Source organism: Falco peregrinus, chromosome 1 (genome assembly GCF_023634155.1).
Source record: "Falco peregrinus isolate bFalPer1 chromosome 1, bFalPer1.pri, whole genome shotgun sequence".
In the NCBI taxonomy this organism is placed as follows: domain Eukaryota; kingdom Metazoa; phylum Chordata; class Aves; order Falconiformes; family Falconidae; genus Falco; species Falco peregrinus.
In genome coordinates this window covers 124,362,046-124,384,980 of record NC_073721.1, presented here as the reverse complement: position 1 = coordinate 124,384,980, position 22,935 = coordinate 124,362,046, and the positions used below count along the sequence as shown (strand labels likewise).

General features: G+C 49.1%; 2 protein-coding genes across 2 annotated transcripts; one reads left to right on the top strand and one right to left on the bottom strand.

Annotated features, from left to right (window-relative positions):
* The first annotated feature begins 2,137 nt into the window (after nt 1–2,137).
* On the top strand, nt 2,138–7,828 carry PARP16 (poly(ADP-ribose) polymerase family member 16). The gene is made up of 6 exons (XM_055790465.1): nt 2,138–2,435; nt 3,116–3,253; nt 4,056–4,262; nt 5,360–5,531; nt 6,383–6,524; nt 7,121–7,828. The coding sequence occupies exons 1-6, from the start codon at nt 2,250–2,252 to the stop codon at nt 7,263–7,265; spliced, it is 990 nt and encodes a 329-aa protein (XP_055646440.1). The 5' UTR covers nt 2,138–2,249; the 3' UTR covers nt 7,266–7,828.
* Nucleotides 7,829–10,855: 3,027 nt separating this feature from the next.
* Nucleotides 10,856–19,252, bottom strand: LOC101920905 (gonadotropin-releasing hormone II receptor-like). The gene is made up of 4 exons (XM_005242473.3): nt 17,175–19,252; nt 15,409–15,918; nt 14,647–14,848; nt 10,856–14,365 (listed from the first exon to the last, which is right to left on the bottom strand). Exons 2-4 carry the CDS (start codon nt 15,913–15,915, stop codon nt 13,956–13,958), a joined length of 1,119 nt encoding a protein of 372 aa, XP_005242530.1. The 5' UTR covers nt 15,916–15,918; nt 17,175–19,252; the 3' UTR covers nt 10,856–13,955.
* Nucleotides 19,253–22,935: the final 3,683 nt, after the last annotated feature.

The window sequence follows — 22,935 nt, the reverse complement described above, 5'->3', positions numbered from 1 at the left end:
AAAGCTTTGTGTGATGTTAGACCTCTTCTTAAAAGTCACCCATCTATGCTGCTGGCATGCAGGAGACCCTCTGGACCACATGCAGCATGGCTCTTACCTGGTCTAAGAAAGCCAACAGCACAAAACACAGTGGGGAATTGGAACGTGCTGGTTGTGACACTCAGACAAATCTATCAGTATGCGAAGTTCCACAAAGAACTGACAAATCTAGATTTCAAGGTTTCATCCAAAACCTGCACAATAATAAAACACTACCAATATGTCAAAAAGGACCTCCCAGGCTGGATTACATTTTAAAGATAAAAACATGTATAGGTACCTAGTAAATTGGGTTACATAAACCAAAGGTACCTTCAAAATAGTTTTGTCTACATGTTGCCATTAAATCTGTCAGACCCAAGCAAGTGCTAGAATTGATGGCTTCATATTGCAGGCTTGTTCATGCAGCTGTTATTGAAAGATGCTTTTCTGATAAAACAGCAAGGAAACAAACCTACAACTCAATTTGATTTATGAACGTCATTGTGAAATCATTTTCAATTTCATGTAACTGCACAGCCTGGGATCTATCTGGTTCTATCCAGAATTAAAAAACCTCTTCATACTCCCAAGCCATTCAAGTGGGTGAATACGAATATGAACTCTGCACTTGGGAATGAAGTTCACATTTTGTTTGCTTTGGTACCAGTTTGCTCTTAGTATTTAATAAGGCTAGTGCTCCTGTTTGCTTAAGTAATGCTGCAGATTGCATCCCCAGCAGCATCTAGACATCCAGTTGCGAGATAAGAGCCCAGTAACAGGTATCCACAAGTGACCTTAACATTTTTCTGACCATCTGCAACAGTCTACATGTGCGGCACCCGCATCAGTTACTCCATGGATACATGCAATATCCCCCCAAACGAAGAAACCAAGAAAGGTGTTAGAAGACATCTAGTATGGCTATACATTTCCAAAACTGATCAGTCTAAGTAACTTGCACTCAGGAGACCAAGAGAGCTTGAGTTGAAGAGACCTCCACCCTGCCAATGGTGACATCTAACACATCTTGGAACTTGAGAGAGGCTTCAGAGCACTAATGCTGTGCCAGTATTGCAGAGATGAAGACTGAGCTCATTCTCAGGCAACATAGTGAATGCAACATGGTGAAACCACTGGTAAGAGGCTCAACTAAAAAGTAAACTCTCCCTTAGTTCTGCAACACCAGCCTGTGAGAGATGACTGAAACAAACCTGGATGCATTCTTCAAGGCTACCAGCTTGGATGATAAAGGGAACCGCTAAAGAGTAACGACACCTACATGCTTTTGACTTGCTATCGCGTAAGTCTGTTATAGTCAGAGCTACACAAAACCAGATTTTACACAAAAAGTAGGTGCCCTGAATGACTGTTTTGGCTAATCAGCATTGCTGTTTCACATGAATGCAATGACCAAGCCATGAGTTTGCATCTGCCATGCCCCAGCAGCTGAGGGGGCACAAGCCGTCTAACAGGACCACAGGGCAACTCACATTCCAGCACATTGCCACCGTCCTCGGCGCCGCTGTCCCCTGCCTCGGGGTCACATACGTTGTGGGCACGAAGAGCTGGGCTCCCCTTCCATGTTCTCCCTGCCTCATGGTTCCTGTTCTCCTGCTGAGGGGATGGCGCCATTTCCCTCCCCTGGACCCCTAATCTCCAGGTCTGCACCTGAGGGGGAAGGCACCATTTCCCCCCTGTACCCCTCTCCAGGTCTCCACCTGAGGGGAAGGCGCCATTTCCCTCCCCTGGACCCCTAATCTCCAGGTCTCCACCTGAGGGGGAAGGCACCATTTCCCCCCTGTACCCCTCTCCAGGTCTCCACCTGAGGGGAAGGCGCCATTTCCCTCCCCTGGACCCCTAATCTCCAGGTCTCCACCTGAGGGGGAAGGCACCACTTCCCCCCTGTACCCCTCTCCAGGTCTCTACCTGAGGGCAAGGCGCCATTTCCCCACTGTACCCCCCTCCCGGTTTCCACCCGAGGAGAAGGCGCCATTCTCCCCCAGCCTCCCACGTCCCCGAGGACCGGGCACCGCCGCTCGGCCCCGCCGTGCCGGGCAGGAGCGCGGCGGAGCAGAACGGCGCGGGGCGGGCGGAGGCGGCCGCCCGGCGGCGGGGCGGAGCGGCGGGGCCAGGCCGCGGCCCCGCCGGCGAGGCGGAAGGGACGACGCTGCCCGGGCGGCAGCTCTCGCCTTCTCAGAGCGGCCGCCGCTCGGCAGGCCCCGCCGGGCATGCCATCGCCCGGCCCCGGCGAGGCGGCCGCCCGCCTTAGGGAGACGGCGGGGAGGGACCCGCTGGCCGCCGACCTGCGGTGCAGCCTCTTCGCCGCCGCGCTGCAGAGCTACAAGCGCGACTCGGCGCTCAGGCCCTTCCCGGGCCGCTACGCGGGCGCCGACAGCAAGGACTTCGAGGGGCTGGTGAGTGCCGCTGCCCCGGCCCGGCGCGCACAGCCGAACCGGGAACACGCCGCTCTGGCTCCGGCGTGCCACAGCAGCCTGGCGAGAGGGCTAGTGAGCGGGGCGAGCGCAGGCCCAGCGCGCCCGGGCCGCGCCGCGGGGTCGGCAGGCGAGGCCGCCCGCTGAGGGGAGGGCAGCGGCCCCTCGGCGCGGCCAGTAAAGCAGGGCGGGTTGTATATCCAGTCCGCGAACCCGGGTTTTAAAGTACATGTGGGATTCAGACCTGACAAACCCCTGCTCAGAAACTTACAGATCCCGCGTTGGGGATGTGAAGCGTTGGAAATGCCTGCCTGATGTGAAACTCAAATTTTGAAGGGTTTGTACTTTACACGGCCTCTGTGTCTATTCCACTGCAGATACTGCACTGTGGTGGCCTGTTTTCCTTCAGAGATTTGATTATTCTTCTATGTACCTTACAGATATTATTGGTAAATAGAACTATTTTATAAGCGGTCTGGCATTTACTTTTAGAACAAGTGACAAACTTTCCTGCAAACCAGTTACAAACATTTATATTTTAGAACAGAAACTGATTTTCAGTTTACAACCTCTCAGGGTGAAATATTGTTTTGTTTTCACTAGAGGTCTCTGTTTAATCATAATGAAAAGAAGGACCTTGTACTAAATGCCTGTCTTGTTAGCTTGCAGATACCAATGCTCTGCCAAGCCTGAAAGAACTTCTGGAGTCTGTTCCAAACACAGAGAAGAGGACCTGGGATTTGTTTAGTTGGATTTTATCATCTAAGGTCTTCATGATACATAGTACTAAGAAACAGGAGGTGAGCTTTGAATTCTGAAAATCTTGATTAGAGTTTGACTTTTAAGTCAAACTTGCACTTCAGAGAGTATTTTCTCCTGCAAGAAGTTAGCTGGTTATCGTAAGAGCTTGACAGTTCAACGTGAATGCTTTTTTTCCCTGTATATAGAGAGGGTTGTTTGTTTTGGGTTTTAAATAAAATTTTCAGGAACACTGGCAGGAAGAAATAGTTATCACTGCCAGTAGTTGATGATGGGCAGCCCCTGTAATTGGTTACCTCCATTAATATAGCATGTACTTGCATGTTCTGGACCACAATAGTGCAACCTGGGTGTTGTGGAGCTAGGATGTGCTTCTCACCAAGAAAGACAACTTTGTACTTTTGCATACCACCCCAAAAATGGAAAGATTGAGAGCCACTGAGCTACTTCTGTAATAGGGATCAAAATAGTTGTAGAGATTAGTATCAAGATGAAAACAACTTCTGTTTTCACTTTTTTATCTCTTCTAAGATCAGCTGATGGATATATTGTCTTAGTGGCCAAAGTAGAATTGTGGTATTGTCCTTACATCATCAATTAATTCATTATCACAGTTCAGGGGTGGTATTTTTCCAGAAAGAATTAGGATTTAGCTTTGATAGCAAGAAACTGAGAATTTTTACTGTCCATTTACTCCTTCTGAATTGTGACAGTGTTGATTTCTAATGCAGAAAGCATAATCAAAATACATAAAGCAATATGAGAGACTAAGGGGCAGTAAGCAGGATTTCCAGTGGCTAATCTAACCCCATAAACTGACACATATTCCTTCCTGATTTTAAGTACGAGAAGATCCAAGAACTCACAGGGATGTCTGGGGCTGCGGTTCCTGCTCCGGACTACCTCTTTGAGATCGTGTATTGCGATCAGATGAATACCAAGTTTGCTGAGACCAAGGGAGAGCGGGACCTCATCTATGCCTTCCATGGGAGTCGCCTCGAAAACTTCCATTCCATACTGCACAACGGCCTGCACTGCCATTTGAACAGGGTGAGGCTCCTGGTATTGGCACCATCTTGTTCACTTGCAGCTAGTGACACTTTTTAAAAATAGGCCCAAATTCCTGTAGGGGTATGAAATGTGCCGATGATCTTATACTGCTGTTCTGACTTGTAGGCCTTTGTGGACGGTTATGTTGGATTTTCTAGTGCAGCCTGAGGGTAAAAACTGGAAGTGGCATGAAACCCTTTTCTCCAGTGTGACGAATTACAGCTATCCTTTGCTTCTTTGTAAGGAAGTGTAATGCCTCTGAAACTACTGGCCTGTCTGACAAGCACCTGTGCGCAGAGGAGGAAGATAGTGGACGTCCTGCTGAGATTCTTTCTGCCTGGCCTCAAGCTTAGATCAACTAAGTTTTAGGTGCTGCTTGCAAATGGAGCCTTCTTTAAATAGCCTGGTTAAGAGAGAGACATCCTGTAGGCTTGCATCTCTTCCAATTTCAATGGAAAAACAGGTGGAACTCCTGGCTTTGTGTGTCATCTGTAAAGCAGTTTTGACACAGCAGCAGCTTAACCATCCAGTCAACTTGAACTATGTTTTTCCATGTTCTTTACGAGTAACAGCTTATCGGGTACAGTGGACTTTCTGGATTAATAATTTTAGCCAGTGTGGCAAATCCTCTGATTCAGAGTTATTAAAAGTTACATTTGAAAGGAATTCACAATTGGAAAGTACTTCTTTTCTAGTAAAGCATGGATTTAAATGGAAGTAAAGCCTTGCCTTGTTTGTGGAGGTTGGATTTGAATGATGGCAGTCTTAAATCAGTGAAATGCCTCTAACAGCAGTGCAGTCATGTTGATATAAAATACTTAGGCTGGCAAACTAAATCCAAATCCGGGAAGGCATGAATCTGTCCACACCAAAGGCTGTGCCAAGCAGCTAATTTGAGGGATGGGAGAGGGCAGCTGCCCCACCCCAAGGAAGCTGTGCCAGGACAAAAACAGTGTGTGGACCAGGACCAACACAGGTCAGAAAAGCCTTTCATAGTTTACCTTCAGAAACAGAACTGCCAGTCTGAAAGTAAAGAACACTTGTATGTTGTTTATAGTTTGTTCTACAGGATTTTAAGATACATTTCTCTGTTTCAGACGTCCTTGTTTGGTGAAGGTACCTATCTTACCAGTGACCTGAGCCTGGCTCTCCTTTATAGCCCTCATGGTCTTGGTTGGCAGCGAAGTGCATTGGGCTCTATCCTTAGCTGTGTAGCTGTTTGTGAGATCATTGACCACCCAGATGTAAAGTGTCAGGTGAAAAAGAAAGGTGAGACTACTGCAATAATAATTACTACAGGCAGTTCATCTTCTACTTAGCACTTCTCATATTTGTACATATATGCTATTGTATAAGCAGTGCAGTGTATGGAGTGTGGATACCCTTCGGTAGAAACTGGTGGCAGTCTCCTTTTCTGATTGACCCCTCAACAAATTGTCTGTGAAGCTTCTCTCAAAATAGTCTATTTCAGAGGTAGAAAATATTTTGGTGGCATCAAGGCCATGTTGGATAGGCCTTTGAGCAACCTGGTGTAATGGAAGCTGTCCCTGCCCATGACAGAACAGGTCGTTCCAACCCAAACCATTCTATGATTTGTTTTTTCTGGTTTCAGTAATATGATCAAGTCGTGATCCATAATGCCTGATTGTTTCACCTGTGAGGGTGGAACAGAAGCATCACAAATGTATCAATAACAAGCTTTACTAGATGTCTAGGAAGCCTCTGCTCGGATTGTCCTTCTTTGACTGCTTCCTTCTGGCAGGGCTCAGTCAGTCCGTTGATGTTGTTTTTCTTTCCCTGTTAATATTAGCAGCTCCTGAAGCACTGCTGTGGGACACCAGCCTCCTTATCATCCTGGTCTGGGCCATAATGCCATCCATACCAAGGATGACTGGGAGTGGTATAGCCTCAAGCAAACTTTTCAGTCTATTCTTGGATGCTAAGGGATTCAGGGGAATACCAAGACTAGGTCTTTGGTTATCTTATTTCCACTCTTGGGGAGGGGTAGGGGGGGTGGGGTGAGGTGTTGGTTGTTTGCTTTTTTACAGTTACTTGAAGTTGTGCCTCTTTTCTTGCTTTTCTGTTTCCCCAAAGACCTCTTCTTTTCTTTTCCCGTTCAGATTCAGAAGAAATAGACAGAAAAAGAGCAAGAGTGAAAAACAGTGAAGGGGGTGATGTACCGCAGAAATACTTCGTTGTCACAAACAATCAGCTTTTACGAGTTAAATACTTGCTAGTATATTCACAGAAACAGCACAGGAGGTAAGAGTTCAGCTATCTAGAGCTATGAGCATGCTATAACAGCCAGATGAACACATCTCGTATTTGAAAAACAACAGAAAACAAGCAGGAAAGATACACTGAACTGCCAGAATTTGGTTTTAGCCAGTTTCCTGTGGAAATAAGGCTTACACCATCACGTTGCCTCTGTCTCACTCTTGCACATTCCCAGGCTCAGCTAAATGTGCTTTTTCACCAGACCTGTAAGCACTTACTGTCTTTGAGAGCTCTAGTAATCTGTGGCAGGAAACAAAGAGTAAAACTAGGGCAGTTTTAACTCTGCACTTATCTAACCCAAGTGGCAGCATTCACCCAGCTAATCAACACGTGCGTACAGGCCAGGCACTTATGGCTCCAAACCACAGAGAAAGGTGTGAACATGGGGAGAAAGCACAGGCTCAGCACAGAGACTTAGGGAAAAGGGATGGGGAATCAAGCTTTGGTAGTTACAGTAATCGCGGAACAACTTTCTGTTTTTAATAGATTAGCTTAACCGTTTAAAATAACAAAACCTAAGATACTCTTTGCCAAGGTGTTAGTGCGTCTCTGACAGAATACCTACACTTTTCCTTTTTCAGGCCTCCTAGTCAGTCTTCCTGGATTTATACCCACCGTTTTGCCGTAATGATGATGCTGTACCTACTGCTGCTAATAGTGATAGGGGCCAGCAACTCGCCAACCTTCGTCTACTACTGGCACAGAATGTTCAACTCGGAGAGATGAATTGCCCAAGGTGATAAACTGTTATTTTCACCACGTGCCTTAATAATAGCCAATCTGCAATGCACTGCATCTGTTCCAGAGCTCTGGAAATAAAGGTGTCTGGAGCTTTCCAATATATTATCCTCATGACATCTTTCCATTTATTCTTATTTCTGTGTTCCTGTGATTCATGAGGATGCCCAGTACAGGTGAAAAGGATCACAACGGTGCAGCTTAGCATGAACCAATTGTTAAGGATCCATGGGAAAAAGTTACTTAAAGTTAATGAAAACTAAGTGTGGAAACACTGAGCTGTAACTATTCTCTGCCAAACTGAGGTATGTTTGCATGAGTTGGAAAAGAGGATTTTTCTGTATGTCAGGCAAAGCAACCTGTAGGGGAGTCTTACTAGTTTGGTTTCAGAAACTGAATTTAGCGATGTTTAGCATGTATCGGTGCAGATGAGATCACTTTTAAACATTTAAAACTAACTTTGACTTTGGCCAGGAATTTTTATATTTGAGCATAATGGTTGTAAGAAAACAACAAGAAATAAAACATTCACCAAAATGGAAGAAGTTAAATGGTTTTAGTATGTTTCCACCCCCTGTAAAACATTATCGTGGTTTAACCCCAGCCAGCAACTAAGCACAAATCCAAAACATAGCCCCATACTAGCTACTGTGAATAAAATTACCTCTATTCCAGCCAAAACCGGCACAAACATCTGCAAGGCTTGTGCTCTCAGTCATGATCTATCTTGTCCTTGGTTAGTGTGCAGGTCAGAAAAACTGAAGCCTTTCAACACCAGTACTGAATAAGGATCATTCCTATCAAACAGCCTTCCGCTTGTCTTTTCTGCGCCAAGAAGAGGGAGGGTGAAGGGTTCCACTTACACTGCCACCTGACAGGCTTTGGGGGCTTGGGACTGCCTGGATTTTGGGATCTGGTTCAACATTTTTGCCTGTATTGAATTGTTTTCAGCCTTCCTTTACAAAGAAATGGACTAACTAGCAGTAACATGCCAACTATTTCCTGAGGCATTTGTAAGAAATTGAGTAAAATGGCAGCAGAGCTGGTAGGGTTGTACTTGTATGTCTGTGAACATCTGTAGTACAGGTAACTTCCTGTAGACTTCACTTAAACCTCCACGTGACAACTTGTACACGATACTGTATGTTCACAGGACTGTCCACGCTACGTTCTCACAGAGAGGTTGAGTCTTCTATGGTCAGAATTACAGCAGTTCAGCTGTTTGCAAAGCGCATCGGCTTAATGCTGGTGTGCAAAAACCTCAGTATCTCTCAGATCCATCTTTTCTGACCTTGAAGAAGGGCATTTTGGGGATTGCTTTGAAAACACACATACAGGTATGTGCAAGTTAATCGTGTGATGTAAACAGGGCAACCTTCTCCCTCTCCTGTCCAAGTCCTCTGTGTTTGCTGTTGTTACAAAGCAACCTACAACTACCTGAAACTGAAAAAGGAGCAAAGGACTGTCCTCTGACTAGGGACTGGGCACGAGATAAACCTGATGAAGAGCCCAGGGATTCTAGGCAAAGAAAAGCTAGACATGTGCCACAGTTCAAGTTTCAAGCAGTCTAGCTTTCAGTAGTAGACTTGATAAGCGCAGGTTTTTATTGCACAGCGAACCCGAATCACAAAAAAAAAAAATCTCATCACATATTTCCAGCAAATGAGTCCATGATTACTACTTTACTCATTAAATATTTCAAAGAAAAGCTCTTCTTTCTCTGATGTTGTTCTGGTACCTAATTGCCAGAAATAATGACCTGATAATCAGGTTTTCTAACTCGAGGCTGAGAACAAGTTCATTTACAGCAACCCCTCTTCTTGGTGGATGGAGCTAGAAGCATTTATTCCAGTTAATTTTGCTGCCAGAACAAATTTATTTATTCACCATACAGCTTGCAAAACAAGAACATTATAATCCAATTCCCCATTGCCTTTTACAGTCCGTTAATAATGCTCACTGTTAAAGCACATTGCATTGCCTCAGCCCAGGAAATGTGCTAATTATAGTGTTGATTTGCAATTAAAATATACATAAACTAACAATTTATTGCACAACAGATTCAACTACTTTGTAGTGGTTTACTCCTTGATATTTCAATGCAGAAATTCGGGGTTTGAGGCACGCATGGGGTTCCTGGAAATACTTGCCTATTTTTGGTCCACCTCAGCATGTTCTATATATAATGTTGTGCCACATATATGTCAGTCTAGGGCAGATAACGTGCCAGGCAGAAAACCCGGAGTATTTGATGCTATCTAAAGGTTACCGTGTTGTTAAAAGGCTTGTACATCTGCAAACGAAACACCTTTTGGAACAGACGGGCTATGGGAGGCCCTTTGGAAAGGGAGAAGGTTAGGCAGCAGTTGTGGGACGGCTAGATGCTTGTACTGCAGGGAAAGGCACAAACCTGGGAATTCACAAGTCAGACAAAAGGAACAGATGGGGAGGAGCACAGCAGGGTTTTGAGGCTCTCTTCTCAGGCTTGCTTTGCATAGGAAAGTTTCTGAAGAGTAAGCAAAAGGAATGAGTGCACAGCAGCCGTTCAGCACTATCTCCTAATGCCTGTCTGGCCTTTGATTTGGCTTTAAGCCAGTCAGCTGAGATCTCTTCCCAAGCGTGGGGCAATCGCATCCGTGTAGGGAGCTAGTTCCCAAGCTGATCTTCTGCACCAGCTGCTCCATACTATATCCCCAAAGAGAAAACTATTGCAAGGGCTCTCATGGCAGACACACACAGCCCAGCACTGCAATTAAATCAGCAGGTATCAAAGGAAAAAACCAGCTTTTTCTGCTTTGAACAGTTTGAATAGACCCAGAAGAAAGAGGTAGCTGCAGGTAGGGGCTGAGTCCTGATGGACGTGTCTCGAGTGCCTCTCGGAGGGCTCATAGCCCCGTCCCTCATGCTCCTAGGCCTGCAGGGGTGCTGAGCCCGGCCTCCTCAGTGCTTCAGCTCCACATCTGCTGAGCGAGGCAACTCGTGTCTTCAAAGGCAGTGGGAAAATAAATACATTTAAGGTGCCCAGATTCTACCTTAGCAGGCCAGCAAAATACTTAATATCCTACTCCCACGCTTGTTTTCTGTGCTCCCTGCTGATTTCAGCATGTGTTGCCCAACGTGGTGAGATGCAGTCAGCTGAATTAATGAGAGTATTGTGCCGAGTATCTAACAATATTATGAATTAACCCAAGGTTCGCATTAACCTCTTAAGCCACTTGCGTGGCTCTTTGAACATGCACAGTACTATAAAAATGCTAATGGGGAATGAATCAGAATTTTCTCCCGAACAAAGGACTGCTGTGTCTGAAGCAGGCAGCCCAGGGTGAGGTCGAGGAGTTGTAAAATATAGAGCTACCTGTGCTTATTAATATGTTCATTACATTACTGTGGTGAATATTAAGGAACTGTAACTGAGTCAGACAAGTCTGATCCTGGTGTGACTGCAAGGAAAAGCATGGCAGCTAGTGTTTTCCAGGGGAAACAGGAATATTTTGGGGAAGTGGGAGAATTTTCCTCCCATATGGGGAAATATATATCTACAAAAAAATAATTAAATCTATCTACTTATAATCTATGTATTCAGAGATCTCAGGAACCAGCTGAGGAGGAAGGCAGGTGCTGTTGGAGACCCAGGCTTTGAGGCAAGGTAGGGAGAGGGAACTACTGCAGAAAGCAAGACCACCCCTGGGTTGGGGAGCAGCAAGGCTCTGTGTTTCATGCTCCTGATGAGTGATGCAAAAATTTTTTGCTTTCTAAAATACAAACAGATTTAAGAAACACAGAATCAGAAATTCAGAGATGTTCAAACCAGGCCTGGGCTTTGGTCCGCCTCTGGCAGGACCCAGACCTGGGTCAATCCCCAGTGACTCAGAAAATACCCGCCCTGGCTCCCCTGGGGAGGTGCTGCCCACCTGCTCGCCCCCCCTTCCTGCATACGTTGGGCACACGGCTTGGCAGCATGTTCTTCTAGTGACATTTTCCTTCCATCGTGAAAGCTGTCACTTTGGGCACCTTGCCCACGCTCTGGGCTTCCCAAAATGCCAGCCTCGAGCACCAGCAGCAGGAGGGAAGGTACCTAGAGGCAGGCAGAAAGAGCAGCGCTGAGAGTGCCTGCGGGCATCCTGAGGGATGTGCCGTGCTTCCCCCAAGGACCAAGGTACATATCCTTGCCAGCATCTCAGTTTTCCTACTCTTCACCTAAAGCCAAAGCTGCTTCTGTCCTCTCACTGTACCTGTGGGGTGTAAAGGTGGTGGGTCCCTCCCACAAGGGAAAAAGTACTTCTTGCTCCTCAGAGAAGGTCTCCGAGCTCTCCCGCTGCTGTGCGAGGAAGGACAAATGGCCTTAAGCGTACAAGCAATGCCAGACCTGTTCTCTCTCACTCAGCAGAAAGCAGATGAAGAATGTTTTCAGGAGATTAAAGACACTTTCCTGCTTCTTTGAGGCTTGCCAGAAAACCAACACACCTTCAAGGTCTGCCCCCCATTAGCGATCATCAGTAATACAAACAGAGAAACCAAATGAGAGTCTGATGAATAAATTAGCTTCTCCTACCACAAGTCATTCCCATCACCTCACAAGAAACTCTTTTACACAGGTCAAGCCAAGCCAGCCTGGCAGCAGCAAGCCCTGCTGCCATTAGCATTGCGTAATTAACCTTGAGCAGAACAAGCCCAGGAAAGCCAAACGGTGATTACGCATCTCATTGGAGCTTGGATGCTTCCTAAAGGACTCATGCTAATCCCCACTAGCCTGCCTGGGCTCCTGCAGCTCTAATTGAATTTTTTTCTCCTTGGTCAGCGTGTTTAGCATAAATGATAGCTAGCGTGGGGAAAGGCATGTGCTCAATACCTGCCTACAGCTCTGCATCACCCTGAGCACCACGGCTTCCCATACCGTCATCATCCAGCCTCAGCCAACGTGCAAGGACTGCTCTCCCACCCCTCTAATTTGTTAGCTGGGGCACTGGGAGACCAGTGCAGATCCCTTCTGACCAGCAGGGATCCATTCCCTCTTAAAGACAGGGTTGAGAACGCCCCCTTGGCGACCAAAGGAAATTTGCTTGCTTGGGAGGAGACATCTCCCAGCTTCCCTACACATGCAACCACAGCAAGTCAAGATTTGTTTTTAAAACACAGCTCTTTCATCCTGATAAAGTCCAGATGCTCATTCAAAGCTGCAGTAGCCACAGAAATGCCCAGGGAGCCACCTCCTGCCAAGTCCACACTCCTGAGCTGCCCAAAGATTTCACAAAACCAAAAAAAAACCCACAACGCACCTGGCTCAAAACTAGATTTCTCTTCAAAAGCAAAAAACACATTTCATAACAATCAGCAGAGAACAAACAAAGAAACAGTTCACTATTTCTAGTCACACAGAAAGGAACAACACAGTTGAATAAACCCATCTCTTCAACCCACACCCAGAGAAGAGGCTTCCATCTTTACAAGCAACTTGTAACACACTAGTGAAAAGCAAAAAAAAAAAAAAAAAAAAAATTCATTCATCACAGCTCAGCTGATCCCTCCCACAGCCTCCCTTACCTCCACAGCGCAGCCAAAGACCACCAGCACCCTGCTGGCATTTATGAGTGCTGATGGGCCCCATCTACCTACAGGTGCTTCCCATCACCTTCCTCATTGGGACACCTCAGGCATCTCCTGTGGGGTGGCTGCACCCATCCTGCTGGGGACAGAGATGAGGTGCTGCTGTCGGGTCAAGCCCTTAGGGCAAAGCACATATGGGGAGCCCAGGACATGGTCTGCAACCTGCCAGCTCGTACCCTAGGACATGGGGCAGGGGCAGGCAGGGGGGGCTGGGCAGTGTTGGGTCTGGTTTTCACTCTCTGCTTACACCAAGTAGTCTCCTGGTCAGCCCTGCGTCCCAGAGAGCTACTGTGTAAGGATGTGTCCGTACCACCCCCTGCATGCCAGAACAATGCAGCAAGGACTCTCTTTCCTTATGGCTGTCTCCAGAAGGGAGAAGAAACCCCATTCCATCCCCATCCGATCCCATCCCGCTGTGGTTCTTTGAACCCCTCTTGCCTGAGCCCCTCCATCCCTGCAGCACTTCCTCCCTCCCCACCATGCCCATGGGGACTAATGCCCCTGCATCAGTCACTCCCCAAAGATTTAGATCCTCCCCAAGGCTTGACGCAGCTGTGGGAGGACCGAACAGGCTCTGTGCCTGGAGATCCAAAACTTCCAGAGAGCTTTTCCTAGAGTGGCTGGAGAAAAGGGAGTAAAAGCTTCTGATGGCACCTTTGCAGCTTCTCAGGGTGACACCACTTAGCAGCTCCGCACCCAGGTGTAGGTGCAAAGGGCCATCCCAGATGGACATGGCCCTGGACCACAGAGGAGACGGCATGTCTCCTCCAAAGGGTTGATGCTGGAAGTGTGGCAGATGCTTGATTCCAGAATCAGGGCTAGAGCATGCACAGGGCACAAAAAGGACAGCTTCCTTGTTGTCACAGGGCTGCAAGAACGGAAGAGTGACCGTGAATACCACCAGATGTTTTTCACCCTGAGTTCAGGCAGGAGATGCATTCCCAGTTTCTGGCCAGAGACCCTCACCCACCAAAGCTGAGTGACAAACTTCCTCATGACAGTCTCCAGAACGATCCTATGGGACAAAAGCAGCCCCCAAAGCTGTGTCTCCCGTGTCCTTGTGGATACATCTCTTCAGCAGATTGTGTTAACAGTCGTCCCATTGGAGCCCCCTGATGCCACCCCACCATTTACAGCACCATCTTTTATGTTCTTCTCTGAGACTGAGACAGGTTTGTGTCTCTTGTGCCTGGTAATGGCTGTTTCAACGCCCCTGAGACACAACTGCACGTCCTCCCGAAAGGAGGGGGTGTACAGTCCATAAATGACAGGGTCGGTGCAGGTGTGCAGCAGGCCAAAGAGAAAGAAGCTGTGGTTGACATATTCCGGCATCTTCTGGATCATGGCTGGCTGGAACCAGTACCACAAGCCCAGGAGGTAGTATGGGGTCCAGCAAATGATGAAGGTGGCAACAATGACTATGGTCATCTTGAGAGTCTTCATGCGTGCCTTGGAAATGTGGTCATTTTGACTTCTTACCAAACCTGCCAGGGAGAGTCAGAAGAATAGCTGGAAATGGGTGAAAAAGTGGAGAACATAACCATCCATGACTGTGCTTCTGCCAGAGAGGGGAGACCATCTCGTGTGGGTCCATGACCCACAGTAAGCAGAAGACAGCAAGGAAGGGGGGGTCAAGAAGTTTGTGTGAATATTCTTAGTTGGATTACCCTTCAAAGGGTGTTGGGACAGACCCAACAACACTCCAAGCTGGAGCAGGTTCTATCATAGAGCCATGGTGGACACTGAAGGGCTGGGACCTGCTTACCTTTATTGTTCTTTAGCTGCTTACTGATCTCCCAAATGATCCGGATGTAGCAAACGATCATGACGCTCAGGGGGGTGATGTAGAGGGTGGTGAAGGTGAACATGTTGTAGGCGGTTTCCTCCCAGTGTGCTCGGAAGCTCCCATGAGTGACGCACTGGGTGAAGTTCCCTCCTGGGATCGTGTGCAAGTGGAAGAGGAAAAGCTGAAAAGGAGAACCAAATGATAACTCAGAGAGGGTTTGGAAGAGGGTACCATGTCCTGCAGATGCTCCTGGCTGTGCATGGAGAGCACTTCTCTGCCGCTATTGGACTGGGAGAGGTGCTCTGGGCACCTAATTCATGGCTATGGCCAGGAGCAGGGGGATGTGACAGCTGCAAACCCCTTTTTTCTGGCCATACCGAATGTTATTTTGATCAGGAACTGCTCAGATTTTTCTTGGTCTGCTCCAACATGTTTTGCAGGGGTGCAGTGATGTATATTTTAGGAGAAGATAACCATGTGCATGAGGAATAAAAAACAGCAGACTCAATTTTTACCCAGCCCTTAGCATAACACCCCGATGGTGTTGGTGCTATAAGGAAGGTGCAGAGCAGTGCTGAGCACCCAACGCAGCGACCACACCGCTTTGCTCAGCAAAGCCAATCTGATGGTGGGGAAGCCTGTGGATGGGGATGAATTCGTTGGGGCTTCCAGGATGGGGAAGCCCTTCTCCAAAACCACCCCAGCCTGGGCAAACCACACAGGGAGGGCGCTGAGCCCTACCTGAGGTAAAGCCAGGAGCACGCTGCCGGCCCAGGCGGTGCGGAGCAGCAACCCGTTGCGGCGGCGAGCATGGGAGAAGGGATGGAGGATGGCCGCGTGTCGGTCCAGGCTGATGACCACCAGCACCAGGGCAGCTGCATACATGGCAAAGAGCTTGAGGAAGTTGAGGAGCTTGCAGGAGGTATCTCCTCCGTACCACTGCACCGTCACATTCCACACTGCATCCAGAGGCATCACTGTTAACGTCACCAGCAGGTCAGCCAGTGCCAGGCTGAGGATCAGCGGCCGCACGTGGGATTTCCTCCTCTTCCTCAGCAGGCTGCCAAGCACCGCCACGTTGCTGCCCACCGCCAGCAAGAAGAAGATGGCCGTGAAGATCACGCGGACCCTCGCTGCTTGCGTGAACCGGGGCTCAACCCAGTGCTCAGGGCAGCCAGAGACTGAGATGTTGGTATCCCTCTCCACGGCAGGGCAGCGGGGAGCTGTGGGGAGCTGCTCGTCACTCATCCCCTGCCAAAAAGTGAACCCCCTCTTAGCGGCTGTGTAGTGTGCTACAGCTTCAATATAAGGAGAAAAGGGGGGATAGTGGGATCTATACTGGAGGCACTGGCAGCAACCTGCCAGCCCCACCCTGTCCCTGCCTGCCCACTCTGTGTTGCCCGTTTTGCCAAGCCACCACAGCTCCCGGTTGTAGTGACACTGCCTAGCTGCCCTCCTTGGCTTACCCCTGCTGTAGCTATAGCGATTGCTCACATAGACATATATTTTTAGCTCTTTGCTAGGTGGTTGAGCAGCTGGGAAGTGGGAGAGGTGGCCAGGACCACAGGATGAGCTGCTGCCCACCAGTGCCTGGCTGGGAATGGGGCACACCGAAGCTGGCTGAGCCTGTACCAAGGCAGCTGTGCTCGGTTCAAGGACTCATCCTTCCAAAGGGGCTTTGCAAACAAAGCTAAGCTTTTTAGAAACCCCATGGTGCTTCCCATTAGAGTGTTAAACCTTAATGGTCCGCCTCCATCTCCAGCGCCAGATCTGGGGCCATACGCGAGAGCACCTTGGGGTGGCCAGAAGGGGAGAACGGGGATCCCACGCTGCCTGAGGACTGACAGCAGTTCTCAGGAGAGGATCATGGTGGTATTTAGGAGCCTTGCTGGGACCCAGGCAGCACCAGCTCAACACCTCTATCCCTTTGCCTTCAGGAGGCAAAGCAGGAAAGAGGAGGAGGTGAAGACGGGAACACACCCACGTGCAGGGTGACTAGGGGGTCATGAGCAGCGTGGTGGTCCCACATGGCTTGATTTAATTGCCCTTTTTGCCAGAGCACAACCAGCTTGGGGACAACTCACATTTCAAGGGCAAATACTTCCAACTCCTGGGGACATGAGCTGTTTACCAGTCCCAGCAGCAGGCAGGGAATGTCTTCTACCATTTCAAGCACTTCTGGTTTGCTGATACCAAAATAAAGCTTTCCCCACCTTTGCACAAAGAATATGAGCAGCTGAGATCAAATCTGCCTCCCCGGCTCTGCAGGATGGAAATGCTGACACCTTGCAGCAAGCTGTCCTCCTCCAGCCCCGCCACCTGCACCCCAAGCCCCTGAGAGCAAGCCCTCTTGCTGCCTTTGCCCTCTCCCTCCCCAAAGACCAACCCAGCAAGCAAGTAGCAAAAAGAAAAAGCAGTCAAAAAGTACCAAGCTTCTTGCTGACTGTCTGAAAGAAACAAGGGGAAACCCATGTCCAGGTCTCGATTTGTCCCTGGTGAGAACGTACCTGGCATACGTATGCCCTGATGCTGAGAGAAGATGCTCCTTGTCTTTCCCCACGGGTCTCCCACCACGGCGGTGACAAGTCAGGATGCTCCAGCGCGTCTTTGCATCACATCCCTGCAACAAACCCCTTGAAGCAGCAAAATTTCCCCTTGCCGGTGGCCGAGCTGGGAGTATGCTGTTTTTAGCACAGGCAGCAGGAGATGGCAACGCTGATGCAAACATCCCCTGCACTGGCAAACCAGGAGCGGGGCACGCGAAGGTGGGCGCCCACAGGCAGCTCGCCTAAGGCAGCTGCCAGTGTTTCACCCCCAGGTCGGGGCTGGCACCCCTTGCCCTTGCGGGCGTAACTAGCTGCCCGCTTTCAGGCTTAATGAGCAGGCAGCGGGGATGATGACAAAGCCACCGTATTGCAAGGAATGGCCAAAATTCAAGATGTTGTCGCCAAATGTGGCCCCATCAGGGCTAAGTGCCAACATTCCCTGCATCCGTTTTCTATAAATACAGAAAAATGAGTTAATTATCTCTGGAGTTAGTGATGAACATCCCGTTGCTCAGACAACCAGAAAACTCTCACCACACACAGACACACGCCCCAGCGATGCTCCTGGACCACACAGGTCCGTGGGAGCATCACAAATGAACACAGGTACATGCCTGGACTGGAAATGCTGTCAGGAGGGAATTAATAAAGAGAAACAGGTTATGTTGCTATTTTAATCAATATACATTTTTTTCTGCACTCTATCAGTTCCTGCCTTGTTCTTTTTGTATTTCTTTCAGCATAATGCAGTGAGAACTTGATGTGTGGTGTGAAACCTTGGGAAAGACAAAGAGCTCACAGGAGCCTAAAAAATATGATGTGCAATGCGAGGGCAAGGAGGGAAACCAAGGACACTCTGCTCCTCTGGCCTGCAAAAGTAAAAGAGCTGTGGGGATGCCAGAGGGCCAGCCCCAAGCCCTGCTGGGGCCAGCACAGGCAAACATGCTCCCGGGGACATCCCGGGGACTGTAATTACAGACCTTCACACCTCCTGGTCTATTAAATTAAGAAGTACCCAGTGTACAGCCAGACGGCAGGACCCAGGCTGGTGGCAGTGGCTCTGCATTATTCCCTGAAAGAAGGAAGTTCACCTCCTGGGATAGGAAGTTTTCCATCATTAAACCTATTCCCACTTATTTTCGGGAGTAAATGCCTGAGCTCTGAGGAGGGGTTGCACCATATCTGAGGCTGGAGTGCTCCCTGCCACAAGCAACAAAGGACTTCTCCCCTTTGTGGGTTTAAAAGTCAAATTCTGTGGTGGAGAGACCAGCTCCTGAGACCCAGGAGACGCTGTAGGCGCTGGACATCAGCCCTTGAGGCATCACCATCCGAGTTCCCTAAACCCTTCGTCACTTCTGCATTTAACCACCAAACGGGATCAGGCTGGAGATTCTGCTCAGGGCCACAGAGGGCAATTTATGCACTCAAAGTGCTTTACACTCGAGGGGAAAGAGACAAGCAGACCCAGCGGCGGCACTGCCAGCGGGCAGTGTGGGAGGGCAGGCACCCAGCAAGCACCAGCCACCCCTGCCCCATGGGAGGGGACTGTCCCCATCACCTTACCTGGCAGGGCCATCACCCACCAGCACCGCAGGAATGAGCCTAGTCCCTGGAGGGAAAAAGCACAAAACCCACCAAGAAGTTGGGTGAAAGCCTGTTTATTGCAGCAGCCACATCCTTCTGGTGCTGGACTCCTGCTTAAAGCTGAGATTGACTTGGCCCCACATGCTCATCCTTATTTTTCCTTTCATTTAGTTCTTTGCACCTGCACGAAAGCAATTAAATAGCGAGTCAGGAATGTATTCCCTGTTTGTCCTCCTTCCTGGCTGGCTGCCTTTTTGTCTAGAAATGTCCTCTCCATCCACGACTGTATGATGCAAGAGAGGGACAGGATTTTTCTTGGGAATCGTAAGTCTTGCTCATGCCGCAACAAAGCCTTTGGTCCCCATTCAGAGAGGATTTTTTTAGCATGCCATCACACAGAAATGTCCTGGGCATGTATTAGCAATAAGTCTTATTTTAAGGGTGGGGTCCGTTATTAATATGGCTATTTTTCTCTGGCGTTTGCACAGTAACCCCCTTGTGTTTTCTTTTTTTTTTGGCTCATCTCCTCAAAGGTCAGCTTGGATGTTGTCTGCTCAGCAGCCTTCAGCTGAGTCTCTGAACACTGGTTTAACAATCAGAGGTTTCTGGTCCCCAGGATTAGGAAACAGTGCTGGCAGGCAGGGCTTGTTTCCATACACCCCGGCTCAGCTTTTTCCGAAATCCCCTCCTTTTGGGATGCTGCCCCAGTACATCCCCAGAGCTGCAGCCCAGCACTGGGTCACGGGGAGCCAGAGCTTCTCCAGGCATCCCCAAATAGAACTTTCCTCCCTGAAGCCATACGGATCATTCTGGGATGCTGGAGAAAACAAAAATCAGAAAGCCACACCAGGTAATACGGCCCTAGTGGCAATTTTTGCATGAGCAGACCTCAAACAAAAATGCAAGTGCTGTGTTTTTCCATTGGACACTCCACATAAATCGGGATCTCATGCAGGCAAAGCAGCACAGGATATAATTTCCATTAACCTCATGCAAATAAGGGGCAGGGAACCTGCTGCTGTTCAACCTAATAAATCATCGTTGGCATCTTATCTATGCAAAAGAGAGAAAAATCACCTCTGAGGGAAACTCCTGCTGCTGGGCGTTATGGGGGGGTAACAATTGCTCTCCTTCAAGCAGAGCTATCCCATGGCAGCACCCATCACCTGCACCCTCACCCCAGGCAGGTGCTTCTGCTGGGGTGGCTGTTCAAAAATCGCCCTTTGCTCAGAAAAACCTCATGTTTTCAGAGTTTTTAATGCTGATTTTTTTTTTTTCTCTCCAATTCTTCTTCTCCTCCAAACCTTGAATTGTCTTAGGAGCAGCTCGTCCAAGGAAATTTTTGTCTCATACTGGACTCGAAACAGAAAGTCTAGTCAGGGACATCTGACATGCAATGTTTTTGTGAGTAAATACCAGCGTCCATGAAGTCATTTCCCGGGGTTAGAAATGAGCTCACCTCTGGAATGGCTTCTCTGGAATGGCTTCTCTTCTTACCCAAAGTTCACAAGTCAAGCAGTTGTGAAGCTCCCAGTTTTCACCCTTATTAAAAACCAGCACTGGGGCTGCGTGTGGTGCTGTGCTGCCTCCAGCTGTACGCTACGGATGGGTCTGTAGCAGGGCACCACCCTGCACTCCCCGAAACCTTTGCAACAAAAGGCAGAGGACCAAAGCTCAGTGGTTACTGGGGATAAACCAGCATCTCATTCTGCCTGCTCACCCGGCCCTGGCCGCTCTGCTGAGCCTGCCAAGAGGGACAATAATTGCCATCCCTCATGGGGATAATCTGGGTCATCCCATCCCCCTCCTAAAAGCCCTTGTTTAAAACAGAGGGAGGGATCTCTTCTGCCCACAGGCTCAGTGTCTTGCTAAACTGTGCCTTTGGAGCATTTCTTGGTGAAATAGCATGCTGTTTCTGATTTGGTGTCGTATATCGAAGCCTCACTGGAGACCTTACCAGTAAAAGCCCTTCTCCAGGGGGTATCATGGCATTGGACAGCAGCACTGAGAAAAACATGCTCTTGATGCTCAAATCTGCTGCCATTCCCATCTTTTAACACCCTGGCTGGTGCTCCTGGTGTTGCTGAGCCCAGCACTTCACACTGGACATCCAAGTCATGGACCCAGCCAGAATGGCGTACAGGACAAGGACTCTGCTGGCAGGGGAGCCCAGATATCCAGAGTATCATTCCCAGAGGTTCCCCAGATTTACGTCTTCCCATATGGAGCAGCATCGCTCAGTGTTTTTCCTCAGTCTTCCACCAGGACCAGAGCAAAACTCCCTTTCCCCATCCCTAAACTAGACAAGAGAGAAGAGTGAGCTTATCACCCTAGACCAAACCCTGAGGTCAAGCTCCAGAAAGCATGGTGGGCTTTGGTGCTGAGCCCTATCCGCTCACCACAGCACAATAAAACCTGGATGCGTGCATGCACTGCCGCTCCACCCACAGGTCCTCTTTCCCACAGCAGCAGCATTGCTTCCTTGCCCAGACAGGAACCTGAGACAGGGGCATTGCTTTGGGAAGTCTCAGCCAGCACCCCAGTCCCGTGATGCTCCTGTCCCCAGTAAACCAGGAAAATCACCCATGGGATCGATGGAGGGGCCGTGGGTCCCCTTCGGCTCCAGCACGCACTGACCCAGCCAGGGCTTTCTCTGCCCTAACTGGGTATTTTTCTTGAGCTGGAAGAAGTTATGAAATCCCAGTGTTTTCATTGTGACTAACGCATGGAAATGAACAATTTTGCCCTTGTTTTTGGATGGGTTTTAGTTGCTGTCCTTGTCTTTGCCTTCCGTGCCCTCTTTCATCCTCCAGCTTTTTTACTCCCTGTGGGACCTGACCATCGTGTTGCTCCAAACATCAAACACCCTCCTCTCTCCATGCTCCTGAACTGGATTGCATGTCCCAAGGCCGTTATTTCAGCACTCCTTTTGGATGCTCCTTCCCAAACACGGGCCAGGTTCAAGGGTTGGTTTTCCCCATTTCACTGGGGGAGAGGTGAGATGTGGGGAAAGCTGAAAGCCCCACCGGACCCTCAGCAGCTTTACTGGCAGCTTGCAGGACTGAGAAGAAGGGAAAACCTCCCCTGGCACCTCTTTCCCCCACGCTTCATATCTCCAAGCAGTTTTCAAGGCTTAAAAACACCGCTGGGTGAACTTTATGTGGGGACGTGACTGCTTTTAGGAAGGGATCAGTGGTTCAGTGAGGAGAGATGCCATTAATACTGAATTAAGTGAGATGGAGGAATATAGTTTCTGCTCCCCCACCCTATTTTTCCCCTCCTGCAAGAAACCTACTCTGAGCCAAGCCCTAGGACTGCGAGATCCTGGTATCCCTTGGGATGAGCATCAGTGCTGACATCTCCTTCTAGCCGGATTTGGCCTCCCGGGGAGGTGTTTCTAGGAGGCAGTGCTCAAACTGATGCTGGAAGCGTTGCGCTGTTTCTCTCAGGAAGGGCTTTTGTCCCATGCTGACTTCCCAGCCTGCTCCCGGCAGTTTTCCTCTCAGCTGGTCCAAGGTGCTCACACCAGGAGGCTACCAGCCCTTCCCTTCGGCAGCGCTTGGACCTCACCAAACACCTCTGCCTGCTGTGCCAGCAAATGCACTTACCCTGCAGCGAAAGCTGATACGGCCACAACTGCCCAGGGGGAATCCCAGCAGTGCTGGAATTAGCTCGGCAGAGACTGGCTTTTCCAAACATGCCCTGGGCACGATGTATGAAGTCATGAGATGTTTTACAGCTCTGGTTGCCCCCATGACCACAGGTGCTCTGGGAAGGGGAGGCATTTCCATGCCCTCCTTTGCCAGTGCGGCTGCTGGCAAACTCTTTCAGAGCTGAAACTCAGAAGTGGATCGGCACTGATTATCCCAGCCCAGGCTCAGCTCCACATTGCTCAGTGCAATAATTAACCTGAAATAAATTCACCCATGGTTCAACGAGTGCTCACCACCTGCCCAGCTCCATCGCATGCACAGTTTCTGTCCACCCCAAGTAGAGGCTCATCAGCACACCAAAAAAGCACCTTTTAACCTGATGCTCCACCTCCATCGCCATCACCATTGCCTCCGGTCCAGCTTACACAGCCTACACCTCTCCCATGCCCTGCCAGCGCGATCCCTGCAGAGCAGGAGAGACACAA

Coding starts and splice junctions, on each gene's coding strand:
- PARP16 (XM_055790465.1), top strand. CDS start 2,250: ATGCCATCGCCCGGCCCCGGCGAGGCGGCCGCCCGCCTTAGGGAGACG. Junction 2,436..3,115: donor GCAAGGACTTCGAGGGGCTG/GTGAGTGCCGCT, acceptor CTGTCTTGTTAG/CTTGCAGATACCAATGCTCT. Junction 4,263..5,359: donor TGCACTGCCATTTGAACAGG/GTGAGGCTCCTG, acceptor TCTCTGTTTCAG/ACGTCCTTGTTTGGTGAAGG.
- LOC101920905 (XM_005242473.3), bottom strand. CDS start 15,915: ATGAGTGACGAGCAGCTCCCCACAGCTCCCCGCTGCCCTGCCGTGGAG. Junction 14,849..15,408: donor TGCTCCTGGCTTTACCTCAG/GTAGGGCTCAGC, acceptor TCTCCTTTTCAG/CTTTTCCTCTTCCACTTGCA. Junction 14,366..14,646: donor GCAGCTAAAGAACAATAAAG/GTAAGCAGGTCC, acceptor TCTCCCTGGCAG/GTTTGGTAAGAAGTCAAAAT.